This window comes from Notothenia rossii, assembly GCF_949606895.1.
Source record: "Notothenia rossii genome assembly, chromosome: 1".
Lineage (NCBI taxonomy): Eukaryota > Metazoa > Chordata > Actinopteri > Perciformes > Nototheniidae > Notothenia > Notothenia rossii.
In genome coordinates this window covers 12,159,807-12,183,589 of record NC_136912.1, presented here as the reverse complement: position 1 = coordinate 12,183,589, position 23,783 = coordinate 12,159,807, and the positions used below count along the sequence as shown (strand labels likewise).

The window sequence follows — 23,783 nt, the reverse complement described above, 5'->3', positions numbered from 1 at the left end:
GAAAACCAGCCAATTTGTCTAAAGTAGTGTTCGGTTTACTTGAAAAAACACATAGACATAATTTGACGATTGCTTACACACAATTAGTGCAGCAGTTTTTACATTAAAAATGGTCAAAGAAAATAAAGAGCTATTGGCAAGATTACATCTAGGAACTCTTCCAAGATTTCTCTGGCTTCGAGCTAGTTTGAGTAGGGGAATTCACTGAGTGTGTGTGTGTGTGTGTGTGTGTGTGTGTGTGTGTGTGTGTGTGTGTGTGTGTGTGTGTGTGTGTGTGTGTGTGTGTGTGTGTGTGTGTGTGTGTGTGTGTGTGTGTGTGTGTGTGTGTGTGTGTGTGTGTGTGTGTGTGTGTGTGTGTGTGTTTGTGTGTGTGTGAAAGGGAATGTGGGAGAGTGTGTGGGCGCTAGTTCAGGAGGTAGAGTCCCACCCTGTAGACTAGTGTGATGACTAAATGTCAATTTGGGGGAGTCTCAGCAGCGCTTGTCTGCTGTCGTCACGCTGTTTTCATCGCATGTGTGTGTGCGTGTATGTGTACCGTCTCCCACGCCAACCAATAATCGCCATGGAGATGTCCCCTCGCAGAAAGGGGTCGGCAATATGTCTGGGCTCTGACTAATAATTTCTGTTTGTGTACATGGGAAGGGGAGTAAAGAGCAGACGGTGTTGGTCTCCTGTCCTCGACCCCCCCTCCAGAAATCCTCCCATTTTCTTCTCTCCCCTTCCCTTTCACTCCCTCTATCCTCTGCTCTCGAACATGTGTCTGGTCGCACCGTGTGATCATGTCGGTGTTGTTGCAGTGCTGGCCTTCAGGTTGATATGTGCGCTGGGTGGGGAGGATCAGTGGGGCAGCGAATGCAGGTGTCAGGTCTGACAGGGAGGTGTCCTTATCTGGCTCAAGTCGCTCCCTCTGATAGGCTGAAGGTCAGAGCAGAACTAGTATGTATCGAAGACAACGGGCTCTTTTATTTTCTTCCTGTCCTGCCACACAATGGCCATTGATAAGGAAATGTGGCTCTCAACAACAACTAACAACTTGCAGTGTTTTCATTTTATTTTATAAGCAAAACAATCCAACTAAACAAAATGAGGTGTTCATTTCGATTACTGATTTTTTTTTGAAGTTATTTTTTCAGGGACACCATTTTCTGGTTTCAGCCATCTTCACATTTGTGGATTGCCTTTGTGTTAAATTACTGTAAGGGATGTATCTTGTGATGTGTTTAAAGCAGGCCATTTATACTTGAAAAATGTGCTTTCAATCACATTCTCTGATAAACTAACTGTTAACAACAAGCATCCTTTAAAATGTTTAAAATGTTTCACCGACACAGTATTTGAGCTAATCATAAGCAGTAAAATGCACATTTAAACGTCATAAACGAGAGCCTGATATCATTTGCCCAGTATTTTCTCAACCTCCACTCATTAGCTTTCCACTGCCTCCTCCACCTTTGCCGCAACAACTCTTCCCCACCTTCCTGATACACCAGCTTGCCCGACTCCCCCCTCAAACTCACCCCATCTCCCTTGCTACCTCACTTCTCTTCCTTTTTTTTTCTTTCACCAACTTTCCCTCCATTCTCTTTCTTTCTCTCCCTGCATCCCCTCCCTGGCTCCCCTAGCACCCTTCTTTGAACCTGGCCTTGTGTCAGTGGACCCCGGGGTCTGTCACTGGGCAGATGGTTTGATCTCTGGCAGGGGAAAAGCTTTGAGGAGAGCTGAGAGGGGGCCAGGGGCCTGGGCTGGGGGCCTGTGCCTGGACCTGCTGTCTACACAAAAGATGGGAGAAACTGCTGCTCCCTTGATGCTCGGGTATTTGAACTGACAGTGCAGTCCAGTGTTAGCAGTGTGGTACAGCTCTCCATCTACACAGGCTCACTGAGAGCATGGCATATGATAGCCAGATCACAGGCTTGTGTTTCTGGTCCAGTATTGTGATATGATTCTCCCTCTCCCTCTCACCGTTTCGCAATATCAAAGCCAGCTGGGTCCTTTTCCCGTCCACTTCATAAACAAGCATGACTGTCCTGAAGTACTCGCACGGCTATCTATCATGCGAGTGAGTCAAGCTGAGAGTTTCGTCATTGATCCCATTTCAAATGTTTCGGGGCGGTGCTCATGATGGGGGAGATTTACTTTCTGTGACTGTGTCAAACCACAAAGAAGATGCAGGAATGTTGGATGCAGAAATGTGTGCTTGTTGGGACTGTGGAGTAATAACAAGGGTGTTTGTGTGTGTGTGTGTGTGTGTGTGTGTGTGTGTGTGTGTGTGTGTGTGTGTGTGTGTGTGTGTGTGTGTGTGTGGGTGTGTGTGTGTGTGTGTGTGTGTGTGTGTGTGTGTGTGTGTGTGTGTGTGTGTGTGTGTGTGTGTGTGTGAGTGCAGAGCGTGAGTCACCTCTGACAGCTGACGAACATAGAAAGCCAGAGCTGGACCTGTGGTCAGAGTTGGAACTGGACACCATCTGGAACGACGGAGGATGACATGAAATCATCACTCACTGTTCAATTGTTTAGTTTGTCCAGTTATGAACTTGTGTTCCTGATTAGTGATTCTTATCAATGACGCCTGTATTGAAATGTAATTATTAACAGAAGGCAGCACCCTAATTTGTATGTTTTCACAACAAGTTAGGAGAGAAGATTTGAAATGTCTATGACTTTATCTCTCAGCAGTAACCTGATTACATTGGAACAAGACTTTATATTTTCAGTCACTTCTGCCCCATTGGCTCTGAATTATAACCCCTCATTCACTGGATCAGCAGGACATAACATGACTGCATCAAGACAAAATATTTTTGCAGTAACAGCAGGTGAAGTGCAACCAGACTGAGATGCACTGCCAAACATCTGAAACGTGTGTCTGTTCATTGTATCGTTCCGCATTCTTTGGTAAAAGTTTATTCACCTTGCACATTTCCAAATTAATTTCAGATCTGGCTCTTTGGAACATTAGTCTAGTCTGTAAGTAGATCCCAATGGGTTACTAACGTGCCTTTAATAAGCGCTAAATGTAAACACAGTAATATACATTGTATACAGTGTATACATTCTATCAGATCTGAGACACATTCACTAATGTCAAATCTGTCAATTCAAAAAGCGCTTTAGTAAAGCTTGCGTGCAAACAACAGACATAGCTGCTTCTATTTGTTTGACTTAAAGAAAGGAGAGGGAAGAAAGGGAGAGAAGAGAGGGGTCCCAGGTCTCTACATGAATACATGAAAACATATGCTTCTCTTCTCCTTCTGTAATCCACCAGGGACTCACGCCCCATTTGGTTCCCATTAGCATAGCTCTGGTCGCCCTGCCCCGTGTCAAAGCCCAGACGCACAGCTGCACAAAGGACAGGGACCTCTGGCTCTGAGACTGAAAGCCGCTGGGCTCAAAACCAGAACTGCCATGGAGGACGGGCCTTACACTGTGGGGATTTCAGAGCAAAGCCTCTCGTCTTTCTTGTAATACTACAGTTTCCCCATGTGCAGTATCACAAATTGACACTGATGCCAATGCACAAATGATTAATCGCCGTTTATTTTGTAGCACTTTGTAAGGCAGGAAGCTCGTTTCAAGTACAATCCAACGTACAAAATCAAACAAGCAGAAATTAGCTTTGGCATGAGGTATTTGCTCCCCTGTATTTTGTGGAGTGCTGTGTCTGACTACAAAGACTTTCTTTATTCAGCGTGTTTTATTTGTCACCTGTTTCCAATATGGACATTGTGAAGTCCTGATCCATCCGACGGAGCCAGGGCCTCGTTTTATGACACGCAAAGCTGCCGTGCCTCTTTTCCTACACACGTTTGCTGCACATTTCTGGCAGGAAATTGACAGCATTTCAGCAGCTAACTCATGGATGAGATAATATCTTGTGGGTGGAAGAGAGGACAAGATGCTCCCAGTGTTTTACAGTGACCCTAAGCAGAGACAAATCTAAATCTAAAGCTGCTGCTGCAAAGCCAAAGCACACACACACACACATATGCGCACGTACACACAGGGTTTTCATTTAAATCTCGGCTTTGCTTAACTCACCAAACAAGAAATGTGGTCTGTGGCTGTGTGTTGAACATGGTAAAGGTTTCAATTAAAGTAGGAGGAACAATACTCGACCAGCATCCAGCAGCTGTCTGCGTTGGCTTTCCATTGTACGCTGTCAAGGGAGGAAACGGAGAGGATGACATGTACTAGTGGTGTTTAAGTGGTGTTTTCCGTGGCATATGTCAACCGTAAAATATGACAGGGTAGTAAAACAGTTGCACAGGATTTAAGTTTGATTTAATAACCAGTAATATGGTTCCATATGCCTTTGCAATGGCCGAAGCTCTGTCTTTGTTGACCTCTACATGTGCTGCTCGGTTTTAGGAATGGATTCATTTGCATATTCCGGCAAAGGTTCAATGTTTCCCGTCTTTCCCAGCCTGTTTAAAATCCTCTTTGGACCAGACTAGAAGAGTCCAGGCTGAATCCATCTTGTTCTGCAGCGACTCTTTCCTGCAGTTCTTCAGTCCATCTGTCCCACTAACAGTCTTTTAATTGAGAGTCCTCCTCAGTCTGATGCTGGCCATTGCTGCCTGTCAGTGTTTATACAATTGGGCTGGGACAGGGACTGCGAGCCAAGCAAAACATCCATGAAACATCAAGCCTCCAGCTAAACAAAACGCAGCAGTGAGACACACACACACTCTTGAGCCAGATAAGGGCCGAAAACGATGCTCTCTGTACGCGGCGAGGTTAAGTTGTTGACCGTGGTGGTAACACGGCAGCTGTGTGAGAGTGTCGACTGTTGTCTGAGTCTAATTGCTACAGCATTGTGGGCTTTCAATAGCAGCTTTCAATTCCTAGCTGCTCAAATGATCTACAAAGTCTCACACACACTCGCTCACACACACCCCTATGTCCTTTTCCTCACTGTCGTCCTCTTTCGTTGCGTGCCAAAGAGGAAACCCTGGCGAGACGTTAGCACAGTGACTAATACTGTGTATCTGGCCGGGTCTCATATAACAGCCTCCTCCCCCGCCTGCTGTGACAAATATGTGCGAGTGTAGCATTGGGATCCGGGCCCAAGCTTGTCCCTGACCCAACCCAGGCCAGGCACAGGTTAAACCACGGCCAAATGCAGCACAGGTCCACGCTGGCCACAGGAGCAGAGCTCTTCGGTACGTGAGCAACATGTGAAGAAGTTATTACATTCTTGTTTCCTCTGACAAGCCACACTCACAATCCTCCATGATGTTGCTTTTGATGGCCATCCTTGACAAATCCGTCAGTTGCCTCTTTTAAAAATCTCTGTAATCAGTCTGTAATCTTTCATCCTATTGCGTAGGATCAATGTTGCTGCCGTCATATCGCAAACACCTCTTGAGTTACTCTTCTGACACATGAATTTGGAACAACGAATCCCGAGGAAATAACAGGCACAGTAAATGGTCTCCCTTTCTTTTTTTCCCGTCGGTACCTCTTCAGTTGAGGGGGGGGGGGGGGGCTTGCTGCTTTAATGCTTCTTAATGCTGCTGTCTGCTTAATGGGCCAAATATGAGAGGTGCTGCTAGCCAGCGTAATAAGTCAGTGATTAGAGGGCGCCTTGTCACAGCAGCAGCCCCGCAGACAGTGGCACGCTCTAATTGCCGTATTAGACGCCCCTTAACTATCTTGTCAGCTGTCAGGCCCCAGCTCGTAAACAGCAGAGGTGCATTTGATATTTCCAATTGTTTATTTCCGTCTGCTGCTCTTAGCCTTGCCGCACGGGGAGGTAATTAGTAAAGGGTTGTTTTGTGTGACAACACTGTGCTAAATCTGGGTACTGAAAATAGAGTTTGCAAAAATCTTTACGTAACGAGAGTTATATAAAAAGGGAAAAGCTCCTGTGGCAAAACATCTGACAAGGAATCGTACTCAAAATTTGAAAAGTGGCCAGTGTGAAGCAAATACAATTATTGAGATTACCAATTTATGTGATAATTATTTGCGAGCTTCTTCTCTCTAAAATGATTAAAACGTCAACTGACAGTCATTTGCAATTTCCCAGACCAAAAAGCGACGTTTTTATCATCCAAACATTTTGACAGTCCAATGGTGAATAACATAGAATACTGCATGTGAAAGTGAAGAACAGCATTATAAATCAGCTTTCTGAGTCTATCCTGAATCTCAAAGGTCCCAGGTTTGACCCCATCAACAGTCAATGAATGTACATTGACAGCCATGTCCGCTGCATATGTGTCCTTGAGGGGAACGCTGCACTCTCTCATTGCACAGTGCTCGGGATAAGAACGTCAGCTCAGTCAGCACATTATGTATGTACACTCCGACTGACACACGGCGTGTAATCCTCACACACGGTGAGGATTGCCGTGCCCGCACCTGGAGAGCTTAAGAATGGTGCAAAGTCAAATAATCTCCGTCTCCTGTCTTTCCAGTGTCAAACAGCGAGGTGACATGGTTAGAAGTGGTGTAATTTTGCGTTTTATCTGGGATAAACCCGTGTTCACTTTGACACCTCCAGTTACTAATCTGGTTTACGACACTTTAGGGCGAGCAAGGGGGGGATTGTAGTAGATTTTGTGGTCCCTTAGTAGATTAAGAGCGAGCTTAGTTTTATATCCTGAATTACAGGATATTGGTCTAATCCACAGACTAGGTAATGCTATTTCCTGCTGTTACACACAGAAGGAGCACTCAAGTCAATACTGGTGAACCTCAGTAGAGAGCTCACATTTTTCTGTCATCAGTGATCATGCGTTGACCTCAGCTGTGTGACGTAAAGCTGATCTTTTTCTATCTCGAAGTGCTGATCTGACATTTTGAAATGGAGCCCAGACATGGACTCCAACCTACGACCCTGTATGTATGTGCAAGTCTGTGTCACATTATTGTCACACTGCGGCCTTATAAGAATTACAGCGAAACAATATGAGATAGCATTTTTAGAGCGGCTTGTAAATCCATAAAGTGTCATGCTTTGATAAGTAGTGCTTTGGTGTGAGGACAATGCTGTTTCTTTCTCACCGTCTCTGACAGACCCTCATCTATCTCTGCAGATAACACCTGACAAGTTTCCTTAGTACTAGATCATTAGGCTTTTCCTGTCAAAATAAATAGGCAGCTACTCACAGCAGTCACCTTGTACACTAAACCCAATTTCCTCCCGCATTCCTGAAATATTTTTATTTTCTTTCCAGCCTAAAGAATTACCACCCTCAGGCATTCGGCCCTGACTCAACACCATATGTGCCCAACTTAAAATAAATTATTCTTATCGTGTGGAATTGCTGTTTATTATACCATGCTATTAACTTTTTATTCTAACATCAGCAGCCAACTTACTTGCACTACATGTCAAAGCTTAAGAAATACAATATTTGATTTAAAGAACAGATAAGCGTGTTTTCAGAGTGAAATGGTTTGACTACTTTTACCTCCCATATGCAAGTTTGCTGCACCGAAAGCTGTAGATTCAGGCAGTTTAGGTTGTAGAAATGCTTAAGTAATATATATACGTAAACTATCTTTATCCATCTTGATAATATAAAGTAATGTGTGGTAAACAGAAGTGCTGCCAATCAAGATTCATGTTTTGTTTATTCTGTCTTCTTGTTTCTCCATGTCATTGAGAAATGTACGACTTGCAGCTGCTGCACTCATTTGGGTTATAGAGCTGTTTTCATTTGTGAGGAATTGTGTGTATATCATGCGTTTCCTCCCCTGCTGTAAGATCTTTTTATTGTTTAAAAAAATGTGAAAAATCCTACGGGATCCAATGAGCTACCTGCAAAATGTACCTGGATTTTTGTCGGTTTTGAACGGCCCCTTCATGAAGGCTGAGGCAGACTGTACCGAGTTGCCCCCGTCAAAGTCTGGACACTTAACCTCTCACTACTAAAAGCTTTCCGGGGTCAGACTAAGTGCAGCTTTAGTGTTGAGTAATGGAGCCTCAGTCAAAACAAGTTACATTTCTGTGTTTTTTAGGAAAGGAAGTCCTCGGTCGCTTCTCATGAACTCTGGGAAATTACAGTATGGGGAGGCAGACTCACACATTGGAAAGTTGTTTGGAAATGTGGTGGCTGGGTAATCTTTTTGTAGCAGTGGCTGCAACGTGCCAATTGTCACTTTTTACTGAAACGTTTGAACACGCTTGTATGGCTGCTTTGATAACTGCTCCCTCTCAGTCCTTGGTTTATCACCTCTCCTCTGTGCTCCAGCCAGTGATTGACGTGTTTGTCTTTCTTCTGATTCTGTCTCTGCAGGCCATTCGCTGCACACTAGTGAACTGCACATGTGAGTGTTTCCAGCCCGGGAAGATTCACCTACGCACATGTGACCAGTGCAAACATGGCTGGGTAGCTCACGGTGAGTGATTTCATTTTCATTTTTAGGTAGCTGGTGGGCGTATCTGAATATGTTGTAAATAAATATGAATTTAGTGACTGATGCTCGTATAACTATCTCCTGTTGCTGTGGTGAGAAGAGAGCTGCATATCAGTGCTCTCCACTGTTTAGAGAAATGTACAACTGTGTCATTTCTCCCTCAGTGCAGATGCTAGATTTTCTAAAGTCCAAATGTTTTTATACATTTTCCATAAAAGAAGACACTTTTCCTTTTTTGTTTGCTTCTGTATTTTGTGGTTGCTTTCAAAGTCTTGTTTTTGCACTTTTGATTTATATAGAAAAGGGGAAAAAAAACACAGACCCAAAGACAGAGAAAGAAGCAAGAGACTACACCTCATGAGTTTTTCAGGCGGGTAGAGGAAAAAGGGAGAGGAGGCCCAAAGTACAAAGAGAATGAGGAGGGGAAAAAAGAAAACACCTGTTTGGCTTGCGTCCGCACAAGAGCGAGCCATGGGCCCTTCAACGATCGCACAGGACCCCATTGACTGTTTTTTAATCTCTCCCTCTGAACTGTCAGGCGCCCATCTCTCCTCTCCCCCACTTTTCATTTCATGTCGGCATTGGCAGGGACTCTGACAAGTAGTTCTTCATTTTTTATTATGTTCGTGTCTGGCTGCGCTGTGTTGTCAGGCAAAGCGCTCGTCAGCAGGAAAAAGCCGTCCCAGGATCAGAGAGAGACCCAACCAGGTGTCACCCAGACAGGCAGGGGAAAGGGGGGAGGGAGAGAGGGAAGTATGAGGTAAGGGGAGAGAGAAGGATTGAGACGGAGAGGAAGAAAGAGATTTGTCCAGGTGTCGCACAGACAGCCAAAGAGAGAGGTGACTGAGGTTGAGATACAAAGGGCAATGACAAAACCTAACCTGTACTCACAATCATACTCTGCCCCGAGTTTCGCCCCTCAGGCAACATACAGGCTACTAAGCCCTATTGCTGAAGTTTTTAGTCTGTGTGCAGCGGAACATACACTGAAGATACTGCTGAGAAAACTATATGGACATTTGAAATGTATAACACAGTATCAGTTTGCCTTTAAAGAAAGTTAACATGATTTTAAGAAGGGGTTGTACAATAATGAAGTTGTATCATTTAATTTTGTTATCCTTCCAATATTATGAAAAGCATGGCATCTAATTTAATACGTTTTTTTCATCCGTGGACTTCACTGTGCCCCCGCCCACTTTAAAGTCCATAGGACATACCTAATTAGGTATAAATATATAAGATAACATAAGTAATGCAAGAAAAATGGGAGATGTGAGGGCGGTTGGAAAGAGCAAGAGATTAGATTAAATAGAAAGAATGGGAGATAATTACATTAATGTCAATGCTTTTATCTGATTGATATGTTCTTATCAGCTAGTGCTGACCGCGCAGTAGCCTCCTAAGGAAGATTTGAGCTGCAATTTGATCATTAACCGGGCCGGTGTTTGTGTGTTTTTTTTCTTTTCTTCCTCCCCTTCACACAGCTTTAGACAAGCTCAGCACCCAGCACCTGTACCACCCCACCCAGGTGGAGATCGTTCAGTGCAACGTGGTGTTCGACATCAGCAGCCTGATGCTGTACGGCACCCAGGCCGTACCCGTCAGGCTGAAGATCCTGCTGGACCGCCTGTTCTCCGTGCTGAAGCAGGAAGAGGTGCTGCACATCCTGCACGGCCTGGGCTGGACCCTCAGAGACTACGTCAGGGGCTACATCCTGCAGGTCAGTGCCCAACACACACGCTATGGAGCCTGTGAAGCATCATAAGGATTTATCTCAAATGTCAAGATGGAATATTAGCTGTACTTACTCTCTGCTATCAAACAACTGTGTCCCTAAATGTGCCTTCAGATTTCCCTGCAATTGTCTGTGATTTCAGAAAGTGGGGATAATGTTCACAGTGATCACTATCATTTCTTTTTCACCAAGTGTATCTCCAAATCTGTCCAGCATTGCAATTATTTTGAGAGTTATTGATCACGAGCACAATGGTGACAATCTTGGCCACTTCAGTCCCATTGCACATCCATTTTCTTCACACTTTCCCTGTCGTTACTTCTACTTCAGTCTGCCCCCTCTTCCTGCCCTGTGAACACTAGGCCTCTCTGCTGGAAAAAGGAAAGGGATAAAAAATAAAGAAAATTGAGAAAAATGTCACGCCAGCAAACTATAAAACCACTGTAGTGTGTTTCCTCTCTCCATCCATCCTTCCCCCCCTCACATATAATTGCAGTCAGACACATTTCTCAATCAAAGGTACGAAGGTTTTGGTGTTGAAACCCAAACCGAAGTGTTCCTGAATGAATTAGTTAAGAGCAAGTGAACATGTGCATGTGGTTAGTGTGTACGTGTGAGCTTGTGTGTGTGTGTGTGTGTGTGTGTGTGTGTGTGTGTGTGTGTGTGTGTGTGCGTGTGCGTGTGCGTGTGCGTGTGCGTGCGTGTGCGTGTGTGTGTGTGTGTGTGTGTGTGTGTGTGTGTGTGTGTGTGTACATGTGCTTATCTGTATGTGTATATGGCAGTGTAAGTGGAACAGCATGGTGAGGAGAGGCTGGTTCGTAGCGGCTTCTGTGATTCAGATTCTGATTCAGTATTTTTATTTTTAAGTTTTAAAGAAAACTTATTTAATAAATATTCTAACAGTTATTTGAAACTACAGTTTTTTTGTAAATACTGTTTGCAGCTTACAGTTACAATTTAAGACTTAGAATCCATATTTTAAAGACTCAGACAAAATATTTATTAAAGATCTGAAAATCGGAAATATAACTTATAATATTTAAAATAATACACTTAATATTTGTATTGCACATTTTAACTTCAACCTATATTCATATGTATGTATTTTGTTCTAATATGGTGTTATATACTCTCACAAAACCTAGTTTCCCCCTGGGATTAATAAAGTATTTTGATACAGTTCAATATATTCAATATTGATATATTCTTCATTCTGAAATAGATAGTTTGCTTTATTTCCAAAATATTTTTGCATAATTGAAACAAACATATTATTCCAAATATCAATAAATCAGTTTTGTATTTGTTTGCATAACTGGTTTATTGGTTGGTCTATTAAATGTAGAGAAAATGCCCAAGAGTTTCTTATAACCCATCTTCAAATAAACTTTTTTAGTCTGATCAAAAACATACTCTTATAATATAATATTATGAAACACAAGCTGCAAATTAACAGAATATATTTGGACATGTTTACATTATAATAACAATTGTTGCGGGGTGATAATCCTGCTAACCTTTCCATCTCTAAAAAGCATTCTCAGCACTAAATATCAATATTACCCCTGAGGGAAAGTAACTAAAAGCTCCAAATCTGCAGTGTGAGAATGCCTTGTATTGAGTAACTGTGGTTCTCATAGTCGCAGAGTCTGTGTTTGTATCAGCTGGCTCTAATAGTCAGCTGGTGGGAGCACCGTTGCTCAACTGCTCAGCCTCATGTCACGCTACTGCTTAAATCCTCTAGATCTCCTCAGAAGGGCTTCAAAGGGGCCGCGGCCGGCGAGAGGCAGCCAGTCACTTAAGGACAGTAAGCAGTCATTGTACGGCCCTATTAGCCTGTAAGTAGCTATGAAATTCAATCATCTTCCCGAGCCTCCGGGCAATGCTTTGTGTCAGGGGTTTGTTCCCAACACCACGCCGTGCCAAATGAGAGATGAAATGAGAACAGCATTGCAGATGGAAGATAATAAGTGGTCTTTTTGATAGCGGTGTAGCATTATTTGGGGATGAATTACTTTCCAGTGATAGCAGTCAATTGCTCGCTTATACTGATTTTGAATTTGAATACGTGTTTAGGCCGTAGGTTAATTACTATTTTAATGAGATATGCTTTAAATCTCGATAATTGTACAACAAAAACACCTACTTTTTATAAATTCTAATCTAGTCAAGCCTTCCTATAACACATTTCACATAGTGTTTGACAGTTTTGGCTTTGATTTTCCTTCCCTCTATTAATATACCTCCTTTCACGCGAGTAGTTAGTCACAATAACTTTAGGTTGAGAAAGAACGAAATGTGTGTTTTTCTGGGTGTCAGTGCGTATGGGTGTCAGTGATGCGCCAGAGCACTCAGGACTTTGAGCTGACAGAGTAAAGCTGCAGCTCCTCTGATGCCTGACCACCTGAACGTATGTGCTGCAGGAAGAAGGAAGACACACACTTAGATTTTCAACCAATCACAAAGCAGAAAAACACAGACGCTGTATGGCATCAGTATTCTGTCTTTAGACCAAAAATATTCCCTCTCTATGTATTAAGCAAGCTAAATAGCTAACAGGTCAGAAATCATGTATCATATTCCCATAATGACACATTTTTTATTGTTAGTGCTGTGATTTAGGAAAGGAAAATGTCAGTGTTTTGGCCTAAATACAACACTTATCCTATCCAATTACAAAACTAGTCACAAATCAAGCTTTAAGTTGTGTTCCGTGATATTTTAGACATATGAGGAGGTGGATTTCTGTCTGTAAGTGCTTCTGACTAAGGTTGGGGATATTCAGGATGACGTGAGGGAACGCTTAGCTGCTCTTCCTCAGCAAACACAGCTTCAATTATTGCATCACTTACGCATACATGGACGTATGAAAAGTCTGGAAGTGTCACTCAAGTTTGGATGATTTATAACAGAATCTTCACTGTTTCCTCCTCCCCACTCTGCTTATTCTCACGTTTACCTCCCACATTAGCCCCAATGTATTCAGGGCACTACCATCATTAATACCACTGTTATCTGGTATTCTGCTGGAGAAATGTACAACAGCAAAAGTAGAAATATGTCACCATAGCATTTTACTTTGACCTAAAGGAGGAAGAATTAATTTATGTCGACATCCAAGATCCACTTTGCCCTCTTCCGTCCTCTCTGCCATTTACTGCATGACAGGAGTAAACTCACCGTGGAAGTGTGACTAAATGTGCGTACACTTTGCAATTTTTCTATATAATAGGCTCCTTAAACTGCAGTAGTGAATCAATATTATTAAAAGCGAGATGGCTCATCAAGTGGTTAGAATTTAGATTTGTAAAGAAGAGGAATTATACATGACATCAATAACCATTACAATGAATGATTGTCTTTGCTTTGAAGCCTGACCTTCAGTCTTATAGCTTCACTCTTGTTCACCAGCACATCCACACAGTCAGCTGCTATAGTATTACTATATAAAAATCTTGAAATGAAAAAAAACATTAAATAAAATATGTTCAACACCTACATATATCGTATCAAAAGAGCAAGAGGTAGCCTTCATTTATTGAAATTACATATTTTTTAAGAAAGAAGTAAAATAGCCTTTGTTTTAAGGCTTAAAGGTGGGGTAGGTAAGTTTGAGAAACCGGCTCGAGATACACTTTTTGTTATATTCCATGGAATGCTCTTAACATCCCGATAGCAATAAATATCTGAAGTGCTTTGACAAAAAATCCATTAAAAAATGTCATCTGTGGAAGCCATAGTACTGTAAAAAGCACGGCCAATCATCTGAGCCGGCCTGGCTAAAATAACTGGATGGCCTACCTGCCTGTCAGCCTTCCATCTGTGCACAAACTAATCTCGTGCCCTCATTGGTCATGTGTGCGTTCGTGTGTGTTGGAGGAGGGGCTCTGTAAGGAAGTGGCAGATTTCTTCTGGCTGTGTATTTTCAAATTCTAACACACTCGATCTGGTTTCTACAAAATTACCTACCCCACCTTTAAGTCAATTAATAAATAAAATAATCTAAAGATTTTAAAACTGTCCTGTATATCCTAACTGTAACTTTGCGAGTGTGAGTACAGTGAAAACGTGAAAATCACAAAATGACAGCTCTGAGGTTACCACCCCAAAGTGATGACAGAAAGTTATGAGTGTCATATTTTTTTCTACCTTTTATCCGTCTTTATTTCTCTGCTCTTTCACCGGTTTAAAAGTTAAATCCAAGGCATTTTGTGAACACCACAGACACACTGATTCACTGCCAGAATTCCTTGCCCCTTCACTTTGGCATGACTTTCCCCTCCTCCTCCTCCTCTCCCCTTCAACCTTTCCTCCCTCCCATGTGCTCATCCCTCTCTCCTCTCTCCCATGGTTGTTTCCAGACAGACCCAAAGCCAATGTGCACCAGATGCCCTCCCCCCCCCCCCTCTCCGTCCCGCAGCCTGTCACTGCTCACTACTGTGTTCGATACAGACAGATGGAATTGCTATCAGTCCTGGCTCCACTCTTTGCCTCCCGTCTCCCACACTCCAAACACTGTCTCTTTTGCCTTCCTCTTTCTTATCCCTTACCAAGTGAAAAATAAGGAGAGCGAGGGAGTGGAAAGAGAGAGAGACACACACACACACACACAAGACTTTGCAGCCAACATATGGACTAAAGCCCAGGGTTTTCCTGAGCGACATTCTCAGTAATGTTCTGTCCTTGTAGAACATTGGGCTGCCTCCACTTTTATGAGATGTGGTTTTCCTGACTCCACACGGCTTCCAGGAGACCCAGATGGAACCGCTAACAACCCCCACCACCGCCACGCAACCACACACACACACTGTACACACATAAACAGTCTTAACCCTAATTGCACACACACTCGGAGGAAAGCAACTATCGGCACACACACACACAGCCACAAACTTGTTGTCTAGGATAGGCTTTGTTTCAGTGGCAGATGCCCGGGCATGAGGGTGTGTTTAAAGTTATCAATGCCGTAACATAAGCTCCTCATAATTCCGCTTACTTATCTACTTATTTGGCTGAATATCTTGTATATCTCTAACGAGCAGGAACATCGGAGGTAGTTTTGGACGGCCGCAGGGGGGCTGTGCTCTTATTAAAAAAAAAACATGTGACTGTAATGTTGTACATGTGTACTTACACATGTGGAATATGAGATGTAATTACATGGATTAGGGTGCAACAGCATTCGTGTAAGACAGGAAACCATTTCCAGTTGCAGGTGGGTCCTGAGGCCGTAGTGAAGGTACCAACCGGCTCCTCTATAGTGGTTTAGAAAGGTATTTATTGAGTTAGAGTCACATTTCAACATTTCTGTCTTTTTTTTTCTCTCCTCTCTCCACACTCCCCCTCTCCATTTTCTGTCTCTCATTCTGTCAACTGTGAAGGGCACCATATCTCTTGATCCTCGTCTGAGAAACTTCCATTTTAGGTAGTCAAGCTCAGAGCAACCACATTTTTTGGACACAATCCCCTTCTCCAATCTCCTCCATACGGCACACTTGTAACCCCTATTTTCCTCCTGTCCTCCTCTCCACCCTCCATCACCTCCCCTTCTCTCAGAACCTGTTTTCTGTTATCACTACTTAATGCCTCACCCTGGGAGACGGACGGGGGAGAAAGCATTCTCCTAAGGTGGAAATTCTTACGTTCATATGGTTATGATTTGGTGGGGAGGTCAGGCTCGATTTTTGCTGGAAGGCTTATGGTTGGCTCTGTGCTGGCCGTGCTGGGCTCCAAGCACATCAAAGAGGGCCGGTGTACTGAATCAAGGTGATACTAACCCCCCCTCCCTCCCTCCCCTCCACTGCACACACACACACACTTGTCCTTCCTCTTAAGAGTGTCTTCTCCCTTCTTATTCTCAACCGCTCCCTTCTTAGTAAGCCAGAGATAAAAGACTGATTTCAGATTAGAGGCTCAGTCAGAGAGGGGTAGCAGAGTATTATCAGCAAGGCATTCAAAAACATTTGATATTAATTCTATATCAAAATAAATAAAACAGCTTAATCAACAAGAATAAATCAAGCATGCATCCTATCTTTAGTTGACCATCTGAAAGATCATGTCATGTTTGCAGGAGGTGTAAGAATCCTCACTGTCACTTTTTCTCACAGCTTGCAGAGCTCAGAGCCAGCTCCTTACACAAAGTCCTGGCCGAGCCAAATCCTCAGTCCCTCGCTTTTGAATCCTGCACCCGAGCCTCAAATGAATTCAAGCTGGAGAGGCAAGGTTATGTGCAGGTTACATTGTATGCAGGAATTTGGGAAATAATTCCCCTTATATTGGATTTGGAAGGAGGTCTGAATTTAAACATGGATTCTACAAGGCCTCACAAGCTACCACGTTTAAAATTGATGGGAAGAAAAAAAAAATAGTGATACGAAAACAATTTGGTTTGACTATTGATAACATCTTTCACATGTTATCAAGTTGGTTCAGAGGAAAATTGCTCCCAAAGAGACTAAGTACACTTATTATTTTAGGGTCTATCTTTTCATTTATCTACATCTACAAGAGTTGAAATGTGTTTTGAGGTGCATTCCTTCTGATAAGCAGAGGTGCGGTAGTTTTCGGTGTATCTTGTTTTTCTTTGGCTACACAGTGGCCTGAGGAGAGGTTTTGCTGACTGATCCTTTTTTTTGGTCAAATAGCTGTCAAGCTTTTTCGATAATAACAGACCTGCAGGGACAGATGTGTGTACCGTGTGTGTTAGTGCATGATCATCCCCTTGCGTTCACATCGTTCACATCACACTCTCCTCCCCTCTGTCATTTTACACCAGTTGAGTTTAAAGCATCAGTCTCTTCTTTACATTTTCTGTTCTGTTTGGTCATTTTCATCCTCTCAAAACTTGACTTGTCTAATGCATCTACTTGCTGTCACCTGTCCTTCCTGTCTTCAGCAGAGAATTAAGGATGTTTTCTCAGTGTGTGTACACCGTGATTAGCATCAGCGATGTGCAAACCGCGCATACACATTATACAGTGTAAGACAATTATTATTATTATTACAAATATTATTTTTCCTAATTTGCAATAAAAGAGGTATTTATTTATATACGATGTGTTATTATTATTACTCATTAAAAAAACGTAATTTCTGACTTTAATAATATTACATGCAGAGCAGTTTATATACTGCAAACTAGGATCATGGATGCTGCATCACAGGCCGTGATAAAGAGCCAATACGCAAGTAAATTTCTCCTCAAGAGACACTTAAGTAATTACATCACATTTTCAAATCGCTTTAATGCATCCATTACATGCTTGGTGGCCACATGTATATTTAAAAATGTTATCTTAACTTAAAGTGGGTGAATATTCTATATGAAAACGTATGGGAATGCCAGTCGTGTGTGTGTGTGTGTGTGTGTGTGTGTGTGTGTGTGTGTGTGTGTGTGTGTGTGTGTGTGTGTGTGTGTGTGTGTGTGTGTGTGTGCGAGTGGTGCTCTAATAAAATCTGATTGGGGATTTGGCACGCTGTGCAGCGCAAACATGGGAAGTGAAAATGATATGTTTAACATACATGGTCAAGTCTAGGGGCCCCCATGGGATCCCAGTAAGGGTTTGATCAAACTCCACTCCGCTACGCTACACACACACAGTATCTAAGCGCCACCTTCTTACCCATTTCCCTCCTCAAATCCCCATGATAAGGCTGACTTCAAAGCCTCGCAACCAATCCTACAGCTTTATCCGAGATGCTGGCTTGATTCACCGGCTGCATCTCTTCCCATGGCCCCCACCACACACACAACCGTATTCCCTTTCAATCTATATCTGAGAAAAGCATTGCTATGTCCACCTCGTGGTGTCTCCAAATGTAAGGGAGAAAAAGGGACCACCAGTGCTTTTTTTCTCCCCTCTTAACTTCTCCTGGCATGTCATAATTAGAATAAAAAGGAATATTCCCCCTGTGTTAATGGGGTGCTCTCTTCCCCCTCATCCCCTCTGAATACCCTGTTCCTCCCGCCTGCTCCATGTGATATGCTCTACGCAGATCAGTGTAGAGGGATCTCCGGTTCTCTCACTGCACATTTGCCTTTCTCTTTTTACCCAGTGTCAACGCCTCGGGAGAATTCCCTCAACAGGTCTTCGCTGCCTCCCTTGTGCTGCTGAAGCCCCCCTGTGGGAGGCTCTCATAGGCAGCAACGTAGCCTAATTGAAACTGGAAAACTGCCAGCCTGCTTATCAGGAATTTTTATTTACCTCTGCCAGGCTCTGCCCTCTTTTCCTTTCAAAGAAGGCCATGTTATAATTACCTCCTCAAACAGAATCCCTCTCTTTCTGTCAGCGTCCCTTGCTCCGTATATCCCTTTTCATAAGTTATAATATCCTGTCTCGCCTGCGCTGGAAGGCGGAAATGGCTTCTGAATTCTGAAGTGGCTTTTCAGGGGGCTACGGGTGTTTGTTGCTGCACGGGGGAAATTGAATTTTACTTCAAGGTCAGCGACACTAATGATAGTGTGGGAAGGTTTTGATCTCGTGGAGCGCTGGTTTGTCTAGCAGAACCCCATCGTATCGATCTGCGCCAGAGATCCTACTCTTCATCGATTGTCACACGGAATTGTTCGGTGGAAATCACTGGTGTAGTATAAGCGGTGATTTGGGACTGCGGTTAATCTCAGGGGTCACTACTTATAGAAAGGAAATAAATGAATGTTTCACTGAGGAATGTGATAAGTCTCACAAAAGGAGTAAAAACCTGGTGAAAATAATGAACAGCACGAGAAGATATATGATATAAGCCTCCCCACAGTATGACAGATGCTTAATATAGCAGTTGAAGTACTCTCTAAATACCACTTGAGAAGCCAAAACTGTGCCCTAAACTCACACATACTCTTGCTGTTAAGGCTCCAACATACACCCACCAACACACACATAGAGAGTGTACATTTTAACCAATCACTTTCATGATTCACCGCTGCTTGTTTGCAAGATGGTTAGTTATGGGTAGGTGCCCTGCGGTGTGAGCGAATGTGTGTCACTTCCCCCACAAATGGAAACATTTAGACACTGAAGAGTGTCCTGAGGTGAGAGCTGTAAGAAGCTCTCACTCATAAAGTAGCAGGGAGGCAGCCTGTGGAGGAAATGAGCTCGGCAGACTGGTGGAGGGAGAAGAGCGTGACACACACTGAAGGACCTCACACACATCCATATACACACAAACATGCTGGTGAACCACGCACTGGCGACTGCTGGGGTTGTTATTTTGCACCGTGTCTGTCACCATCTCGTTTTTCACCGACGGCCCCAGCTGTGTTTGGCTTCCTGTGTTCCTACTGTGGCGTGTTGGCAAAATGGACAGAGGTGGTACTGTACACATCCATGTTGTTTGGCGGTGGCTAAAAGGTTGACTGACCTCACCATGAACTCAGAGCGGTTCTGAAACACCTGTGGACGTTTACTGCAGAATACAGAATAATGTGGAACGGTTGCTGAAAAATAATGGAGCGTCTCATTTTAGGCTCCAGAATATAAATTCAGTCTCGTAGCTTGTTTTAAAGCTACATCTCTTATGGTGCTACCCAGTACCCCTCTCGTTTTGACGTGTTGTGCATTAGCACCTTTATTAAGCAGGATGACCTGTCGGGGAGGGGGAGGTGATGACTACCCCCGCCCTCCACATATCCTCATTCTCTGGTCTCCTCTACCAATTGGTCTGGCTTCACTTCACCTCCGACAGGAGAGGAGAGGTACTGTAGACGGAGGTGTTTGAGGGGAGGAGGAGATGATGAGGGGGAGCCTCACCGTGAAGGGCCTAAAGAAACTTCAAAGTCAGTTGAATCCCGTCGTAGGTCAGCCTGTTTTAACTGGAATGTGTATTAGCATGCGTTTGCAGACTTAAATACATTTTTTGTTTGTTTGTTTGTTTTTTATCCCCAGCCATGCCAATAAACAATCAGTGCATTAAGTGGCGAGCAAATGGAATCAATTCATCCAGTTTTGCCCAGATGAGTGCAGAAAATGAGGCGTGAAGCAGCCGCTCTCTGTGTTTGGAGTGGATAATTAGGAGCCCATTATAGGGCATCTCAGCATGGTGCTACCCTGATTGTTTATTAGAATTTCACGAAGGTGAAGGAGAGGGAGAGAGAGAGAGAGAGAGAAAAGGGGACTAATAGTAGCACTAAATGGATAATAAATGGATACCAAACTAAGACACACACACACACACACACACACACACACACACACACACACACACACACACACACACACACACACACACACACACACACACACACACACACACACACACACACACACACACACACACACACACACACACACACACACACACACACACACACACACACACACACACACACACACACACACACACACACACACACACACACACACACACACACACACACACAGCAGTGGTGAATGCCAGCCCCTGGGCCTCCTACAAAAAGGGCTCTTGTAAAAGTGGGGGAAAAAATAAAAATCTCCACCAGCGCTGTGCATATGCTTGGCTCCGTCCTCTTAAAGACTGTCTTATTAAATGGGTAAGTGGCTGAGTGCTGGGACCACCAAGCAAGCCGTGCTGTCACTGGCACACTGCACTCTGCGGGTGGAGTGCCGCAGGCGCAGACAGGATATGATACAGGGTCACCAGAAATGATGCTTTAACACTTGATGATACATCAGTTCCCAGCACTCAGCGCTCAGCCTGCCAGTGGCCTTTCTGAGAATTTTCGAGTCAGGGACTTTTTTGTTGTAAAAGACGAAGAGCTAAGTTGTAGCCTCTACATTCTACCTTGAAAGTGTGTGTGTGTGTGTGTGTGTGTGTGTGTGTGTGTGTGTGTGTGTGTGTGTGTGTGTGTGTGTGTGTGTGTGTGTGTGTGTGTGTGTGTGTGTGTGTGTGTGTGTGTGTGTGTGTGTGTGTGTGTGTGTGTGTGTGTGTGTGTGTGTGTGTGTGTGTGTGTGTGTTGGAAGGCAAAGGCAGTAATCGACAAAGACAACATGGCCTTCTGAAGAAGGAAGATCAATAGACTGCTACAGGTGACTGGGCTCAGTGAGCAGAGACACATGCATGCAGGCCAGCACACACAAACACACACATTCAGGCGTAGGCACATGCACCAGTAAGTACTAGTGGCATGCACTCTTCTGTGTTATCTCCACCTAACCTCTGGTTTACACTGTTTGTGTGTGTGTGTGTGTGTGTGTGTGTGTGTGTGTGTGTGTGTGTGTGTGTGTGTATGTGTGTGTGTGTGTGTGTGTGTGTGTGTGTGTGTGTGTGTGTGTGTGTGTGTGTGTGTGTGTGTGTGTGTGTGTGTGTATGTGTGTGTGTGTGTGTGTGTACACTCACACACACAAACGAGTCTTGCACTCTCATCTTCAGGATCTAAGGCTCATTGCCAACTGGCGCTTTAGTGCCAGGCACTGCCTTATCACCTCCCCGGCGCACACACGCACACACACACACACACACGCACACACACACACATACTTGCATTCTGACTCACATGTGCACTTTAAACAACCTTGTTGCAAGGGTTTGTGCACAGGCACTCACACACAGTTGTACACGATGATCTACCCTGCACATAAACAAAGATAAGAGCAGGAACGGTCAGCGCCAGGCCCCAAGAGGTACAAAGCTATTACTGCGAGACCACAGTCGCGTGGCTGCGTGTGTGTGTGTGTGTGTGCACTCGTGTTTGTGTTTATGTAGAGCCAGTTACAAAGGGGAGCTCCGGGAGCAGCAGCTTGGAGTTTCGTGCGTCACCACCATTTGCCAGTGTTGCAGCACTAGCCACTGCTAGGTGTTGAACTCCTCTCTGACTTCCTGTCAAAGTGTTTGCCACCAGCCGTCACGGATCAGAGGGGATCTGACAGTGTAATCACAGCAAGTCACCGAACAATGTGCCAAAGGGCCTTGACAATTCGACAATGACTTTGCCAGCTGCCAGTGTCTCACATTAAGCATGGAATCACACCTTTGTGAAGCAGTGCGGCCTACTTAGGTATGGGGTGTGCTGTCTCCATCTTGATCCCTGACACAAATCCAGCCCATTGAGGTGACACGGTGCAAAGCGTTTTCCCACTTTGCCAAGCTGACAAACCTAATTACTCTGCTAAAATTCCTGGGATCAGACCTAGATCAAGTCTCCTTAGTACTGCGAGCTGCACACCCAGTATCCCTCAGGAAAGGAATTTCTCCGGATTCGATTGATTTCCCAGATTCCCAGGTCTGAGCAGAGAACATGTCCCAAAGCTTTGGAACTACTCGCTGAAATTCCTGTAGTGTTATATTTAGATCTATAGCGAATATTGGTTAGGAAAGATATGTGTTGCCTGTTGAGTGAGGTGTGATCTCATTACATATTTACTGGCTTTAATAACCTCGAGGCAAGCGTACAAACTGTAGTAAAAGTTTGCCAGTGGCGACATCTATGACTCAACTTGCCATTTATTCATATTTTAAGAGGTTAGTACAGGTTCATATTCTATACAAAATCAATCTCTTTTCAACACAGCATGATTTGAAAGCTATAAATAGTCGGTTTCAGGCACTTTTCTCTGGCAGTGAAGCAGCAGTGGAGTGAATTCCAAAGCATTATGACCGCATCAGCTCCTTCAGCTCTTTGAAAGAATTGAGGACAGAGTGTGTTGTTATCAGAGCGAAGGCCCAGCCACCTTCTCCCTTTATGGGCATGTTTCGCTAATCTCGCTACTGGCCTCTACTTTTTAAGTCGAAACAGGTGTTGCACTCATAACGCAATCGTGTATTAGTGCAAGCAGCTCAGATCATACTCCTCCTAAGATGTGTTTTCTTTGCAGATTCCTTTCTTGGCTAGCGGGCCTACACCTTGTTTCAGATGAGTTTGAGAAATGAGGACGAGTCATTATCCATTTTGATAAGGGTGTTATTTTAAGATGGGGTCAGATAGACTGGTTACAAGTCAACAAAGAAATGTGCTGGCACTAAACAAGTCAAGACAAAGGTCAGGTCTGTTGTGAGTCACAACTCATCATGTCTGTTTTTTCCATCCACCGTGTGTTAGCAGGTGGGTGAGTTTTATTGTCTTAGTTCAAATAAAAGCGATTTAAAGTAAAGATCAATCTGGCAAAAGACCTGGAGAAGTTTTCTGCGTCGCCACCCTCCTCTCTGGCTTTTCTTCCATTTTCATGTCTAAGGATGAAGAGATTAAAGGGAGGTCATGTCTCAACCCTGAAGAACTGCCATCACTCAAAGAAGAGCAGTGCCAAGCTCTCTTTATCTGTTGGATACGCAACATCCCCTGGTGCTCTTTGGCCAGTCTCTTCTTCCTAAACCCACTCACACACATCACACACATGATTTACTGTCATACAATGCTGCTGTGTGTGCCTGTATGCATGCGTGTGAGGTAATGTGTGCTCACATATGTGTTCTGTGTGCATGGCAGCGGCCACATCAAATAAAGTGAAGCAGCACTCCTCTGAGACATTACCCCATCCATCCCCATCCCGTCATAGTGATTCCAATACGGAAAAAAAAGGTACAATTTCAAAACCTGAAAAAAAGAATAAATAAAAAGTAAAGGCGGACTACATCTGGCACAATGTCTGTACTTAAGGTTTCCAAGTATGTGTCTGGGGAGGAGATCTGGTGGGACGGAGCCTCAGTCGGCTTGGAAGCAGTAGAAACGGATGTCACACTGGAAATTTATACGGTGCGGTTC

The 23,783-nt window shown here is 43.9% G+C and overlaps 2 protein-coding genes across 4 annotated transcripts in view; one reads left to right on the top strand and one right to left on the bottom strand.

Moving 5' to 3' along the window:
- LOC307020777 (uncharacterized protein) overlaps positions 1 to 23,783 on the bottom strand; it is a 230,581-nt gene that overhangs the window by 99,846 nt on the left and 106,952 nt on the right. The gene's annotated exons all lie outside the window — the stretch shown is intronic.
- The window catches only part of bnc2 (basonuclin zinc finger protein 2), a 159,058-nt gene that overhangs the window by 105,195 nt on the left and 30,080 nt on the right, over positions 1 to 23,783 (top strand). For all 3 annotated transcript variants that reach the window (XM_079652032.1, XM_079652033.1, XM_079652034.1), the window contains 2 exons: positions 8,247 to 8,349; positions 9,855 to 10,090. In XM_079652032.1, the coding sequence (XP_079508158.1) occupies positions 8,247 to 8,349; positions 9,855 to 10,090 (339 nt within the window). The remainder of the gene's footprint in view (positions 1 to 8,246; positions 8,350 to 9,854; positions 10,091 to 23,783) is intronic.